The sequence below is a fragment of the Aphis gossypii genome, chromosome 1 (assembly GCF_020184175.1).
Source record: "Aphis gossypii isolate Hap1 chromosome 1, ASM2018417v2, whole genome shotgun sequence".
Taxonomy (NCBI): domain Eukaryota; kingdom Metazoa; phylum Arthropoda; class Insecta; order Hemiptera; family Aphididae; genus Aphis; species Aphis gossypii.
Genome location: NC_065530.1, coordinates 49,412,686 through 49,430,083, shown reverse-complemented (window position 1 = coordinate 49,430,083; position 17,398 = coordinate 49,412,686). Strand labels below are relative to the sequence as shown.

Sequence of the window (17,398 nt, the reverse complement as noted above, 5' to 3'; positions counted from 1 at the left end):
CTCTAAGGTCTAAATATACTTGTTTTAGGTTGAATGAGTCTTAATATTACAATATAAATATATGTATATCAAAAAAAGAGAAACGTTAATAATAACAAATTTATAAACTATACATAGAAAATGCCATAATAAAAATGCCATTGAAATTATTAATTTGATTCATTTGTTACGAGTTTAATTTCCGTAACTCCTAAAATCTTGGCCACAAGTAGAAATATTAGTAGTAGTTTATTATTATAAGTAGTATACAATAAAAAAAAACAACATAAATATTATACTTTACAGTGATTTACAAAAAACAGTATTTAAGAAAAAAAAATACATAGTATATACACGATTATTAAATATAAGCTCAAATAACGTTAGGAATCAGTAATGTCAAACTTTATAAACAATTAATAATATAATAATTATTATAATAAAATATTAAGCTTCGACAGTAGCGGTATTTAAAATAGTAATATTATCAATACTGCTGTAATACGGGTATATTTAAACATAGGTATAATTTAATAAAAATGATGGTAATATCATGACGTCGTCGCGGTACATGAATAACACATAAGCTTATTAATTTTTGTGATTACGATTCATGGTAATCTCAAACCAAACAATTATAAATATGAAAATTTAAAACCGCACGTAATAGCAGGTACATTATAATATGTTCTGCAACAAAGTGCAAATAATACCCTGACGTGCCATATGCAATATACATACACTATATACTCGCCCAAGAAAACACGATTTTGCTATATACTAATCGGTTTTGTTTTTAAAAACATTGCAAACGTTATTGTATTGTTTTTCGTTAACATAAATCTCGAACAAACAATAGCTGTAGAAACGAGCAGACGTCGCGAATAAATTGTACACGCATATAATAAATAAAATATTTTATGTATATACGATATACACAACAAAATAATGACAATATAATGAACAATAGTTGGTTTTTAAAGTGGGGAGAGGATTATTATAAGCACGCTTAAATGAGTGGGTGCTATCCACTATAGTTTTTTACGTTTTTAAAATGTACTAAACTGATCCCATATTTTGTTGTTTTTTTTTATGTATATATATGTACCGCGTACAGACGTGTACGCGTAGTAAAAACTTATGTATTTTAAAAAAGTGACCGCAATATGCATATGCCATTTGTCAACTAAAAGATCACTGTAAGTTATGCCAGTAAAAGCTTAAAAAAATAATAATGAATAATTAAAAAATATATATATAAATACAGATAAGTTCTTACCAAAACTTTAAAATGTAGCGAGTAAGATCAAATAAAACTAAAACTAAAAAAGAAATTAAATTAAATTAAATAATTTTAACAAAAAGTTTAATAATAAAATAATCTAGACAACTGCGGAGAATTGAATAATTCACAGCAGTATCACAGATTGACGTGTCCAATAATAGTTGTCTTGAAAGTGTTTAATTCTTAACATTTCAAATGCCTTATAGTTCTGTGAAAAAACATCAAATTCGTTGAAAACAATTTTCATTAAAATTTAAAAATCATTACAATAAAAAGGAGTGAAAAATAAGTTTTTTTGTAAATATATTAGGTATGTTATAAATATGTTTTAATAAGAATACTGGACATGAATTTGTATTATATTGTGAATAGATACTTATAGGTAATTATTATCATTAGGACGATTGTTGTTAAATATAAATAAAAGACGGTGCAAATTTCGTTTTGATTATATAAAAAATAAATAAGTAAATAAAATGAATTGGAGAATCCAAAAAGTTCTGTGGCAGCGGTGGGATTCGAACCCACGCCTCCGAAGAGACTGGTGCCTTAAACCAGCGCCTTAGACCGCTCGGCCACGCTACCTCTGTTGCAATTGTGTAATAGAAGGTTATTTAGCATCTTAAATTATTTAATATCTACAACATTTAAAATGTATTAAAAGAATATTTACATCAAATGTAATATTAATAACTAAATATAAATTATTAATCTGGACGAATTAAAAAACATTGATCTGTTCGATATTTTTTAATCAAAAATGTTAATAATTTAAATGAATTGACTTAATCTATATAATATAGTAATCAAATTTATATAGTATTCTAGAAAATTTAAATGTACTTACAACTCGTAATTAATATTTTCTAGTTTTTTTGGATCCTTTGGTTTATTTTGGAACAAAGTGACGTGTAAGATTTGGCAATGTTTGCTCTAAATATAAAGGATTTTTATTAATATTAAATGATTAGTAACTATAGTATTTATTTTATGTCTGATTATCTGGTTTTAAATATGTACTCATAGAGTACGTGGGCAATTTCAAATGCAACAAGAATTTTTAAACTCCCATACAAAACCATTTAAGTATAATATAGGTAATTTATAATCTTTATGTAGAGACATCACACGTCATAGTAAAACTATGATAATATTATATTGATCATATTAATCTTGGGTATATTTTATTGATTTAATACCGTAACTATGAATATTTTTTTTTTATTACAAAATAGATACAAATTACTTTTAATTAAATATAACAGTTTAGGTTACAAACAGATTTGATAATGGATTATATTTATGTAGCTGTTGTACTAACATTTAGTTGAAAAAATTTACAGCACAGTGTGGTTTTAAACACATACCTATTAAAAATAAATAAATTCAATGAAATTTATTTTATTAGTTTAGTTTTCAAAATTTTTTCTATATATCATATGGTATTTTAATAATTTTTAGTGCGAAAAAAAAATCTGTGCTCTACTTATAACTCTTAATCTACCAAATTAATGTTTTTATGTATCGAAATACTCCAAATAATATTCTGCTTCAGAATATGAAATTAATAATGTATGATACCATTTAAAAAAGTAAAAAACTTTAAAAAATAGTAGATTTTGAAATAATGAATGTAGTTTGATAACAAAATTATCCTATATACTCTAGGTGTACCTAGATTAAATAATACACAACATACCATAATAATTATTAAATTGATAGAAAATAGGTTTTTAAATAATAATAAAATGAAATATTGGTATGTTTAATATTGAAATTTACCTATACTTTTCTAATTAAAATTGTTAACATCATAATCTATAGTGCAAGTGATTCCAAAAAAAAAATAATGTGATGATAGGCATTGTTTTTAAAATCCAATATTTCAATATCAATTGAACACTCTGTGGTGGTTAATCTGATGCAAGATTCATAAGACAGATTCTGTATACAGTTTTGATTTAGACTTTGTTAAATCCATAGTAGAAAAAATGCTGATTCACAAATATCCGTATTTTCAAATGACAACAACTTTGTTATATTGGGGGGAAAGGCGGGCAGCAGGTTACACCACCCTGCTTCCCTGATATTACCCATCTTAGAAAGTAGCACTTCAGGCTGATCAACTTTATCAAGCACACACATCATCCATGCATTTTAAACAAATGTTAAACAAACTTTAACTAATATTTAATTATTATAATTAAGTGTATACAATTTACCAATATAAAATTATCATCGACCATAACCAAAACCTCCTTATTTTTATTTATGATTTTTAAAAATGCATTTGTAACTTCAGGTGCAATTGAGTCAAGTTCATTATAACCAGTCAAACAACAATGGATCGCTTGACATGGTAAATTACAAAATTCAACTTTCAAAAATCGTAATTCTGTCTTAGGTATATTATCAACAGTTCCGTAGTCCACATGAATAACCTAATATAGTTCATAAAATCATAACATCAATATTTGAAGTATATATTACTTTTTTTTTTTCATTAAATACTTACTTCAACAGTGGTTGGATTAACTTCTCTTAAAACTCTAACTCTATACCACTGTTTTAGATTTGAAAATGAAGTATAAGAAGATGCATAAAATGAACCAGGTAAAATTTGTTCTAGTTTGACAAAATAGTTTTTATTTTCAGTTTCATAAAAATTTCTGAAAAAAATTATAAGGTGAATACTATAGTAAACGATTACTATTGCTTTAAATATTTACTTCATTTGCACTATTAAACGATCAAGTTCCACAATTTTATAACATAATTGTAAATAAAATAAACTTGGATTATATGTTTCAACCAACAGCATTTTTTTAAATTTGCCCTCATTAAAAGACAATATTGGCTGTTCTATACTTGTAGAAATGTTTACTTCATCATTTAAACAAACATTTGTTAATATATTATCCTGTAAATATTAAAATCATTTAGTTAAGGAAAATGTATTCAAAACACCCACAATATTCTTCTGTCTTACACAAACATTTGTAAATGCACTCATAAAACATTACCTGTACTATTTTATTTTACTGATATATACAATTTTACACACGTAAGACAAAAATAATAAATGTGGTTATTGTATACTCTGTTTTATGTGTTCTATATTTGAATATTATTCCATCAAACTTGTGTACTTACATTTTTATTTTTAAAATCCATATTTTCACATAATTTAAACTCATTTTTTGGATATAGTACATTATTACGGACTTCAATTAACTGATCTAATACCTTCAACAATTGTTCAATTGATGTAAAACCAAAATAAATTGGATCAAAAATAGTACAGTATAATTTCTGAAAATTTAACATAAATATATTATATATAAAGAAGATACAAATTAAAATTATAATATAAACTTACATTATAAATGAATTTAAAATTCTCAATATTCACACCATTACGGTACACATTGAATATTCTCGCAATATTTAACCTTACTACTTCAGGAATACTTTGGTCTTCATTCAATATTATTTTGTCTATTTTTGAAAAAGAAAATAAATAAAAATGTTAAATATAATACATCAAATAAATAAGTATCAAAACTATTATACATTTTTTTTTCTTTTATTCATATATAGTACATACTATATATTATTTTAAATACAATAAAAATAATTATATTTTATAAAAATCAAAAAGCTAGAAACTCTTTATAAACATTTTTCTCTTTTCAAAACATATTTGGTGACAAAGTCACCAAGATCACACAGAAATAAACCAGTTTTATAATACATTATGTAAAATAATATTAAATTAATCTAATTAACTAACTAACAAATGAACATCTAAATAAATAACTTATAAATAATTTAAATTCATTAATTGAAGCAACCATTTAATTTTATTTTGAAAAAAGTAGTATATCATATAATCATTAATATGAATACTAATAAATTTAAATACTTATTATTTATAAAATAAATAATTTTTGATAATGGATTCAATACTCTATTCTACCAAACTATTATAATATAAAATTTACAATTAATAATAGTTTTCTAATCAAAACATTAAAAACATAGCAAATTTAGTTTTTAAACCTGACAGGAATTTGTTTTGATCTTTAACAAACAAAATGAATAGAAAACATATATTCTGCACAAGTTATCATCATGACTAAGTAACTAATAATTTAGTGTATTTTGCACACCAACCAGCTCTTGATTGGTTCTCCTAACTCTCATCTACCAACTACTATAGCAAGAGATCTAGTGGAGAAAGTATTTGGTCTATGCAACTAGTCATAATCTTAACTTGCGTGGATTAAACCATTCTCAAACTTTAAAGTTGAAGTTAAAAGATATCTTATCCCATAATGAAATTAATTTAAAACTTGAAATATATACTTAAGAATTTATGTATATGAATAAATAAAATAACTACTTACCATTACTATTTTTCTTTGGAGTAGAATGCAAAAATGAGTTTAAATTGTTTAGAGAATTTTCACAACTCATCTGAAAATATTGAAATTATTTATTTTGGCAAAATTATAAAAAAAACATGATTACATTAAAATAAAAAATAAAAATAGTAGGAAATTATTAATAATGAAGGAAAATTTTTTAAATAAGTGTATTAAAACTTATAATTTATAAATCTTAATTAATCCAACAAACTATTCACCTTCAATTATGGGAAAATGAAAAACAATCCAACAATAAATCAAAACTTTATAAAGTAAATGAAATAATACTTCTTCATAACTTTTGATGTCTCTACGCAAATAATTCATTCAGATTTCAGACACTAAAAGGAAGCGATACCCGCATGTGTTGTCTCTTTTTTATACACACGTAACTTAGTTAAAAAGTGTTTTGCACAGAACGACTTTATTCCCTCAATATTTATATCGAAATTACCAACATTTTAAATTGTATTGAGAAGAACTTTACCTGTGATGTAGTGTTTTAATTTTTTTGATAGTGGTAACCAATAATTTTTAACAATTAAATGAAAAAAACCAAAAGTTCTCAAACCAATAATTTTTTCATTAAAGAAGAAAGAAGAGAAAAATATGCGGGTATGAAGTCCTCTAGAATTAAAAATAATTTAAAAAAGCAAAATTACTTTACATCTCAATTTAATCTTATTTTTAAATAAATTCAAAAACTGATGTTAGATTTTCTTATTATTTTTGTTTGAATCAGTAATTGTTAAATACTTTTAATATAAAAAAGACGACTATAATTTAGTTAATGACATGTACCAACTAATGTACGTTTTAATATTATTTTTATTTAGAATAAACAATTGAAATATGTTTTACTACATTTTATACTTACAGTAATAGAACAAGATTCAGACTTCTTTCCATTTACAATTTCTGTAACTACATTTTTATTTATTCTATTTTCTGATTGTTTTTTTACAAATTCAATATTTTTCCATAAATTAATTTTAGCAGTATCAGAGTTTTTATCTGAATCATAAAAATTATCTCCAAGTACTCTAACCATACTTTGGTTTTTACATTTGTCTATATAGTCAATTGAAGATTTGATTGATCCATTTATTTGACAATTCATTTCATAATTATTATCATTATTATTTTTATTATGAGGTGTATCTTCTTGAAATCCATTAACTGTTAGCCGTGTATACAAATCAGACACTATATTTTGTTCATTACATTCATATTTTTTTGAATTTATCATATTTTTATCTTCACCATTAATATGATTTATGGCTGATATACTACTGATATATTCATTTTTATTTTTATTGTGAGATGTATCTTCTTGAAATCCATTAACTGTTAGCCGTGTATACAAATCAGACACTATATTTTGTTCATTACATTCATATTTTTTTGAATTTATCATATTTTTATCTTCACCGTTAATATGATTTATGGCTGATATACTAGGTAATGAATTATTATATGATAATTTATTAACATCCGATCGCCTTAGAGGTTTAATTTGTACATCTGTAAATAAAAATGAATTTTTATAATATACAGTAGCATATCACATGCATTTAATATTAACACGTTGACTGCATACTGACACCAATTAGTGTTTAAAGGATCAAATAAGGAAAATTAATTTAAAAATTAATATAATTTTGCGAAAAAAAAAACCACATTATTATATTTATATTAATATCAACATTTTGAACATTAATTTTCTGTGTACTGTATTTTTTCTTTTAATAATAGAAAAAAAATATATAGCTAAAATTGGTTTTTATTTTGATGTTAGAATGATGCAGTGTTTGATTCTAGTAGTTAAAGGTGACATGAATCAAAAAAGGTTGAGATCTACTATCATAGGGCATGGCTACAGTCATATATACAAACATAATGTTTGAAACATTGGTTTCACAGAAAAACTGCATTGCTTGTTCGTCTATGCCAAGGTTATGACTTTGTGAGTTTATGATTAAAACCAGTAATTGTAGCATAAACTTTCCAAGCCCACTATTTTACGACCTTTGATAGACAGAAAATGCCATGCTAAAACTAGAGAATTTTGCAATACCTTATATTTATAAATAATTCTGCTTTATAGATGTACCCAGTGGAATGGTGAACGGTGTTAATGATGCCTAAGCATCATGATGGAAAATTTTTTTGGGGGGTGAGATGGTTGGATACATATTTTTTACCAATTACATAAAACAAAAATTAAAATATATACTGTCACATAATAATTATATATATTATATTAAGGGGATAAAAAGTGGGTAGGTACTGAAATATATATTGTGCATCATGGTTCATTAAGGTTCACCAACCCATTGGTTGTACCTATAATAAGCTATATAAAACAATTAATATTGAAGATCTAGGTAAAATCTTATAAAAATATAAATATGACTTCACACTTCCATATCTATTATATCTATTGTAAGTAAAATTGTAAATTATAACTTACAGATAATAATTTTTAAGATGTATAAAAAAAAATCAATAATTAAAGAATTAACATAACAATTTTACATTATAAAAATTTGAATTGCATTTTTTTTTTTTAATAATCTAAAACATTTCTTTCCAAGTACAATATTTGCTTAAGAATTTATAGGATATTTTTATATTTAAGAGATAATTTTTGTTTATTTAAAAAAATACATAACATTTGATAATTTATTTCATTGATTTTATAAATGTTATATTTTTACCTATATTCCAGACAGATACAGTAGCAGCTGTATAATGATAAACAATATTTTTTATGTTTACTTTCTTATTACAGTAAAACTTCCGTTAATGGTTAACTCTATGTAACTGTATTTTTTTTTTTTTGTCCCGTCAAGTGTTATGGAAAAAATACATTAATACCTTTATATAAAACACACTCTAAATAACGTCAAGTTATAAGATAAAATAATATAAAATATGTATATGTGTATAGTGATATCAAGTCATTCATCACAAAAGATAACGAAGAAGAGGAATGTAATGAAGACACCGAGGAAGCTGCAGAAGAAATTGAAGAACCTGTGTGCTATATATCAAATTATTCAGAGGTTGTAAATTAAATAAAAAAGTTAGCTCTTTTTACTCTTCAAAAAGGTGACGTAAATGATTTTAATTTATTTAAAACAGCAGAAATTCATTTTAAAAAAGTGTTGAGAAAATAAAAATTTAAAACAAAGTAATAATTAATAAGTAATTAGTAATACCTACTCAATATTTTTAATTTTAATGTTTACAATATACACAACTTTGAAATTTGAAATTGTACAAACATACGTATAAATAAATAACCCTTTGTCATAAATACATATTTTAGCATATGCATATTATTGTGTAAATATTTAGTTTTTCTATGCACTTAATATACCAGACATCTGGAAGTATAGCACTTTTATTAATGATCACCTATGTAGGACGGCCATCACTAAATAAGAGTCATTATTTTCAGTCCTTTTGGTGGCCGTTACGCAGAAGTTTTACTGTAATTTAAATCATTGATTTAAACTTATTATAAACTTATTTTAAACTTATATTATATTTTATAATACAATTTTACAATTATATTTTTTTTCGTTTTGATTTTATTGTTTTTAATTTTTAATAATAGAAATTCAGGACTGGCTCAAGTGTTTAAACACACCTAGGCAAACTTGAGTTTTGCCGCCCCTTAAATACTACATCAAACATTTTATTATCTATAGTACAAAAATATTAAATGCCGCCCTAGGCGTGGGCCTATGTTGCCTAACCCTTGAGCCGGGCCTACTACAGTTGAAAGTTATTATTAAATTATACCGGTAGTCAATTATTTTTAAGAGCATTTTACTTAACCTTGTTACGTAATAATAATATTAAATCATATTTTTTTAAAAGCATCTACTTGTTTTTTAGAGCATTTATATCCACACCCTACTTATAATCAATTTAGTATAAACAATAATTATAAAATTATCTAACTATTCATAATTAAGGTTAATATGTACCTGTATTGTGGTGTAAACTGGTTATATCAGTTTTAGATTGTAGCGCATTTTTTAAAGAAACACTTGTATCATTTATATTTAAAAAATCTTTAACTTGGTCTTTAAAATCTTGCAGACAGTTTATTTTCAAAAGTGAAAAATCAGGATGCTGTTTTACTTTTACTTTAAACTCATCTAAAAGCATCGGCTGAAAAAAAAAACATCTGTTAACATGGATCTTCAAAAACTAAACTTAAAATAATTTCTACCATAGATTTTAAATAATATAACCATAACCTATAAACAGTCTACAAAATGTAATGTATAATAATTTATACTTAACGTTATAAGTTTTAAATACCATTAACATTGAATCATTTATAGATACCTGGTTTCTAATTATAATTATAATGTATTTAATAGTTACCTCAATTTATTTTTGAGCTTATTTATAACTATTAATTTGATTTTTATTATAATTTAGATTTAATATATTAATGAAAAATGAAAACCTAATAAAAACCAAAATTAACATACATCATTAATTAAACCTATATCTAAATGCGAAATCTCCAATACTAAATATTACTAATTTTTAGCTTTTACTGCATTACATATAATATAATACAATCATTAAGAATAAATATATAAACAGAAACTTATAATTCAGAAAGTATCATCATATTATACTATACTGTCTATACTTTATACTCAATTCAAGTTAATAACAAATGTAGCAGCAATCCAGTAATTATCGAGATGAAGTCAGGCAACATTGACTAAATCACTTCTATAGAGTCAACCATCAGCATTCAGTATAGAAATAGAAAAAAAAACAAAAAGAATAAGGTTTTTTATTAAGGGTTTTAAGGGCTTAACCCCCCCCCAGAAGTGAAACATGAAAGAATAATTCTTTTATGGAATATTACATTAATAACATTTTATACATGGACATAAATGGTAACCCCCCCCCCATAAATGAATTTTGCGTACACCACTGCCTGTATTGCTTTTTTCCATATATATATATGCCTTTTTTTCTATTAGTGATTTCCTAGGTTTGTATGGTAAAGAAACAAGCAAACTGTGCACTAGATAAAAACATAGTGTCAAAGTACAGTTTTTAATTCGAATAGTGTATGGATTGACTTGATTTATACTAATATAATATTATATGATAATATCTTGTAACTATTTATTTTATATAGTTAGTTAAGAATTCACATTTTATAATTTGTTTTTATTTATTTATTGTATACTAAAATAGAAACCGAAAAATAATTTTATCAGCTGACATGTCATGTAATAGGTAGCCAAATCTAATCTTAAAAATAATTATTTTTCTATTATCTAACAGTAGGCATGTATAACTATAATATAAAATGTTACCTTTTGATTTTCAAGTAATAATCTCTCTATATCAGAACGTAATTTATCTGTCATGCAACCAGTACTAGAATTTGCATTTTGGTTAAAATCATTTCTATTTAAATCATAATAAAGTCTACTAGTTGTTGAAGATGACTGTTTTAATTGATTATAACTTATAGAAGAATTATTGGATCTATGAAAACAACTTCTAGTATTTTGAGATATGTTGCTTGCATAATTGTTTACTTTAGTTGGCATAATTTTATTATAAGAGTTATGTCCAGAAAAATTTTTATTTCCATTATAATTTGTTTGAAATCCATATCGCTTATTCACACTTGGTTGAGCTTTCTTCTTCTTTTTAGTATTCGATTTTTGTTTAACAACAAGCATTCTCAAGTGGTTGGTTTTATCACCAACAACAAGAGATAATGTAGATGACTCATTTGGATTTGGAGGGACCTAAACATTTTAAACAATGTATATGTTAACATATATAATTTTTACAGTAACTAATTATGAAATACAGCAGAACCTTAATTATCCAAACTACCATCCTTTATTATCTGAAAAGCGATTAGTATATCCGAATGTCAAAATTATTAACTGGTTGACTAATTTTATCATTATCTTAATATATTATTAACACATTACATTCAAATATTATGTGTATGAATGTTTTGTAGAAAATTGAGACAAGATGTGTAAATGTGTTTCTTAAACTAAATGTTTGCACTCTACTTGTCAGTCTAGTTTGGTATTCTACAGTGTACCAATTTTTAAACACAATACAAATGTCGAGTATCTATAATGTTTAATTATCATAAACATAATGTTCTTATAATGATAAAAATGGAAATTCTTACAAATTAAAAAGAAAAATGAAAATGTTATTTAAAAACACTATAAATATATGTCAAATATGTGTTCCTATGTATTTTTAAATAATGTAATTCATGTATAATATATAATAATAAAATCTGTAAATTTTTTTTTGTGATATGTATGATTTAAATCAGGGTTGGGATTTTATAGCAGTTGTTAATTATTATAGGATAATAATAAAAATAACAGTGAGCTATAAATTTGTTTAATGCATTAAAGACTTCAAATATGAAATTTTATTTTGCTATTCTTTTTACATATTTGAATTATTTTAAATTTATAGTGCTATTTTTTGCTAAATTGTTTTTAAAAAAAATATTAATTCAAAAGATAAAATAAAAAATTTAATAATATTTTGATTTAGGTACATCTATTTTTTTGTTGCTATTTTTGATGTTTTTAGGGCATATTATAGCATGTCATATTATGTTAGTACTTTTTTCAGTGATATAATATACAAACCCTAATCATAATAGTATTTAATAAATATCAAGATGTACACATGTACATTATATGTATGTATTTACTAAATCAATTTCCAATATTCAAACTCTCGCGTATCCAGAATAGGTAAAGTCCCAATTAGTTTGAATAATCAAGGTTCTAATATAATACATTTCCAAAATAATTATTTTATTCTTACAGTTAAAACATCTGTCATATTTTGAAGTAATTCAATGACTGAATTAAAACCTAAACTTCTATAAGGTAAATTACATCCTTCTTGTTCACGGTAATCTTTTTGAAGCTGCAAAATACTGAGTGGCTTTTGAGAACTGGTTAACAAGCTCCTTACATTAATTTTTACTTCTTTTAAATCCACAGCCATGATTATTTGAGATCTATCTATTTTATTACAAATAAGATATTAAAATAAGATAGGACATTATTATAATTTATAACAAATCATGTTTTAAGAATATAAATTATAAGCCAAGTATAGATACCTTGTTTTAAAATTCAGTCAATAGATAAAACTGTAATTATCTTTCATATGGGTATAAATCTAGTTTAGCATCCCCTCAAAATTTTTATTTTTTATTTTTGGAAACCTAAGTATTTCAACGTTTATAAAAATTATGGTGTCAAATGTTTTTTTTTTGGAAATCATTAGTTTTAAAGTTATAGCCTACTAAGTTCATGATTTTCAGTGTCTTACGCATGCGCAAAACGCATACTACAAGTACTAATGAGATATGATAATCGAAAATTATAACCAATCATTGTTAAGAAAATTATGGGCATTGTTTTTTAGCCCTTTGACCGACCTTAGGTGGTGTTGCATACTTGCATAGCAAATCAAGATATATTTTCGTTTTGAATGCTGGCCCCTCCTAATTTTACCTAATAAAATTAGAAATAGAATTCACTTGTAAAATGCAAGATTAGAGTGGACACAGCGTCGCAGTAACCCTTAATATGTGGTAGTCGCGATAACGCACAAGTACCGAAAATTGTATGTTCAAATAAGTACATTTTTTTTTTCGATTATTCAAAAACTAATGATTTCAGAAAAAACTTTTGGCACCATAATTTTTAAAACATTAAAATACATAGGTTTCCAAAAAAAAAACCAAAATTTCTAGGGGGTGCTAAACTAGATTTGTTACTTCATATGAAAATTGACTAAGTTTATAACCATTATTATATACTAACATAATAGAAAAAATTATAATAAAAATAAAACACAAAAATTAAACAATTTAGTCATTTTACAACACGTGTATAGGTAAAAAAAATGCAAATCAAGTGATTTATGTTGCGTGCAATGGCATGATGGCATCTAGTTTTTTTGGCATTTTCAGTCATCACAAATAAATACCAGTGATCCGAAGTGGCTCAAAATAAGTAGAGGGATGCTTCAACTTTTATACTATTATTTATATCAAGCCTATATTATACCTATGCCTATAAGTGGAGGGATGACAAATGTAGATTGTAATAAATGATGGGATGTCATCCCTCCGTATACCTACCACTTCGATCACTGATAAGTACCTAATATAATCTTTCAGTAAATTAAATTTTGTTAATTCGAAAACCACAAATTAACATTTTATTATATTTTTAAGATAATTCTATAAGCTGCATTTTAGAAGTGATGTCTTATAATAATATAATGTAGTAAACTTAGTTTAGTAGTAATTAAACTTTTTAGTTTCAATAATGGACTTAAATTAACTGCAAAGTTGTATACCTATACAAATACCTAGTTACAATTGATTATTTAAAAAAAAAATTTATACCAGTGGCGGTTATGATCTAACCTCAAGGGGGAGGGGGGTCATCAAAATGTCAATTGCCCACCCCTCAATAAAAATTACTATCTAGGTATTAGGAAACAGGTTACATTAATACATAATATAAAAAAATTGACCAGGGGGGGCGATTGCCCCCCCCCTAAAAACCACCACTGATTAATACTAACTTATGAACTAGATAAATTCTAGTAGTGAAGTTAAACTATGACATGAAAATGGATCAAAATGTTTGAATAATGCCTATCTACCTATTGAAGAAATAAATTTAATACTATACATGTTTGAGTAGGTATTAATTAAACATTATTAACATTTATTAAAATATATAGACTATTAACTTACAGATTATTTAAATGATCCAATATATAACTGTTTAGCTAATTGAACAATTCTGAAACAGCTTCAATGATTATTTTAAGTTTCATAGTACACAATTCTCGTCACTTTGTCTAGTTTTGCAGACTACTTACATGTATACAGCGACTAGCGTCTCACAAATCAAAATAGCAAGTGGAAGAATGAGATGAGTATAAATCAAGAATACATCACCATAAATATAATTAATAATGTTGTGATCATGATCATAGACGAAGAAAAATATTTCATCTCCAAGCCAATAATCTTAATAGTATGATATATAAGATATTATAAGGAAATAATGTACAACTTCAAAAACGGTATAGACGTTTATTCGTTATCAAAAATATTTTAAGTGTAGTTGAAATGTTGAGTAGTAAAGTGTGGCAAAATTAAATGTCTCGTATTGTTAATTGTTATTAGTTCACGAATAACGATAATGCAATAGGGGTATTGAATTGACAGAATTGTGAATCGTGAGCATCGAGTCACAGAACATGTAAAATGCCTCATTGACGGTGAGTATGAGACTAAGGAATATTAATATTAATTATTATTTAATATTTACTTTTTTACGCTATAACCAACTATGGAGGACACACTACAATACTGGTACGAACTACGAATTCGGTATACAAGCCTTCTGTTTCTATATTCACTATTCAGCATTTCAGCATTGCTATTTGCCAGTATATTACTGATAAGATTTATGGCTACACGTGTTTTAGAAGAAATTTTGTAGCGGAAAACATTCAAAGTTTGATAACGGAGAAATTTCATAGATAATAGAAGAATGGATAGGCCATGTACCCTTATCATAAGGGAATTAATTGGAGTTATTTGAGGTTATAAGTGCCAATGTTTACAACATGAAGATTAGAAAGAATCCTTCTCAATTTCGCGCCGCCACTGTTTATGAATAATCATTTCCCTATTTAATTATTTGTTACATAAGCAGGGGCAGTTCCATCTATATTTCCGAACTTGCCATTATAATATTTCATACAGAAATTATGTATTACCTAGCCACCTAGGGTTACTTATTATTTTAAGTAGGTAGGTATTGTACGCTTTTTTTATTACAATGCGTATGCATTTTATTGTATAAGACATTCAAACTACATTACTACAATGAAACTACAAAAAAAAGGAAAAAACCAAGTGTAGGTAGTAGAAAATTTTCATAACTATGATTAATTTATTATTTATATATTATATACTATCTATATATATGTATCATATTTCATTTGACATGGTAATCGGTAAAAAAGACCAAGGAAAAAAAGAACAATTTTTAAAAATTTTAAACAGTGTCCCACTAATCAATATTTTTAACACCGTAATTTTTGGTCGAATATTTCCATGTAAAATAGTTTTTACCTTTGTGCTTTGTAGTATAAGTATATCCTTCAAAAGCTACTTTTTCACCTCCTTTATTAGATTTAAAAGTTTCCATTTCAAATGTATTTAAAAAATTGAAGTATAAAAATTTAATGAAAACACTTGAACACTTCAATGACTGTCAATAGACTAAAATATGTTCACTCAAATTATAGTTATTAAAGTATGAAAAGTCTACATGAGAAATTTCCAGTAATAAAATGTTGTTTTATATTTTACCACTAGTTATATTTTATGATAAAGTATAAAAAGGTCACCTATAGTCAACTATAAGGGCACTAGGATTACTTAGGGAATTTCCAGTAATAAAAATGCATCTTACTCTATATTATTATTCTAAGCTTTATTTTATTGTATTTAATATATATATATACATGTATCTTGTATTCTTGTATCTTCCATCAGTTGTATCTAGATACACTAAATGCAAGTATCATGTATCATGATACTTTTTTTTTAGTATCTTGCCCAACTCTGGTTCTATGCAATATTTTAAAAATTTAATTCATAGACACTTGCGCTACATTTTTTATTTTTTAATACTTAAAAAATTTACCATACAAATATTTCTCAAAGTAAGATTTACAATTTGACTATATTGAATGTTTCGGATTTTTTTTATCAATTTTTAAGTTTTTTATTTTCAGTTATAAAAATTAAAAAATGAATACCAAAAATATAGCATAAGTGTCTATGTGTTATATTAAAAATTTTTTTTAAAAAAATATTGATTAGTGGGACACTGTTTAAAATTTCTAAAACTTGTTCTTTTTTTCCTTGGTCTTTTTTTCCTAGATTCATTTGACATATATCATTAGACAAGTTCTGAAAAATTGAAACCAACCCGTGAGGTAAAGCCACAGGGACCTCCCCCAGCACAAGAGCACTTGTGCAACAGCATTTTAAAAATTCACCTGATTGTCATACAAATAAAGGATAAAGGAAAATCATACTAACGAAAGCAGAACTTGCAGTAGAGATTTTCATTATATATTTATAAATCACTGTTTTATATGGATTGTTATTTGATTTTATTATTATTATGTATTGTATTTATTAAATGTATTTGGATAGCTGCTCACTATTCTGAAAAAAAAATGTAATCCCTCCCTCAAAGCTTCCAGCAGATTTCCAGCTCCGGCCGTTCGTTAGTTCCAGCAGTTCACCAGCTCTGGCCGTTCTTCAGCTCCAGCAGATCGCCAGCTTCAGCCGTTCGTCATTTCCAACAGTTCGCCAGCTTCAACAGTTCGTTAGCTCCAACGTCATCACCATCGGCGAGAACCATGTTGTGATACACGTTATACATCCCAAGAAGGAGTATGTTCGCGCCCCGATTAAGGCAACACTCCAGCCAGCTATGGAAGTGGTGTTAGATCTTATTATTTTGTTAAAAAAAATAACAGTAAGTTTTCCATAAGTTTTACATCAAATCGCTATAAAGACAATTCG

At 25.4% G+C, this 17,398-nt stretch overlaps 1 protein-coding gene and 1 non-coding gene across 4 annotated transcripts; both read right to left on the bottom strand.

Annotated features, from left to right (window-relative positions):
* Positions 1-518: 518 nt before the first annotated feature.
* Positions 519-15,331, bottom strand: LOC114126827 (MATH and LRR domain-containing protein PFE0570w-like). 3 transcript variants are annotated; one of them, XM_027990854.2, is made up of 14 exons: positions 14,662-15,331; positions 14,534-14,591; positions 12,574-12,776; positions 11,064-11,507; positions 9,696-9,882; positions 6,572-7,218; positions 5,674-5,743; positions 4,644-4,762; positions 4,418-4,576; positions 3,994-4,184; positions 3,780-3,933; positions 3,487-3,705; positions 2,112-2,197; positions 519-1,472 (listed from the first exon to the last, which is right to left on the bottom strand). In XM_027990854.2, exons 3-14 carry the CDS (start codon positions 12,757-12,759, stop codon positions 1,448-1,450), a joined length of 2,487 nt encoding a protein of 828 aa, XP_027846655.2. In that variant the 5' UTR covers positions 12,760-12,776; positions 14,534-14,591; positions 14,662-15,331; the 3' UTR covers positions 519-1,447. The 3 variants fall into 3 exon arrangements, with proteins under 3 accessions (XP_027846655.2, XP_027846656.2, XP_050053355.1); XM_027990855.2 differs by having other exon boundaries at positions 14,534-14,582; XM_050197398.1 differs by having other exon boundaries at positions 14,534-15,330.
* Trnal-aag (transfer RNA leucine (anticodon AAG)) lies at positions 1,768-1,849 on the bottom strand. Its single transcript has one exon. It is a non-coding gene; the product is annotated as a tRNA-Leu (tRNA).
* Positions 15,332-17,398: the final 2,067 nt, after the last annotated feature.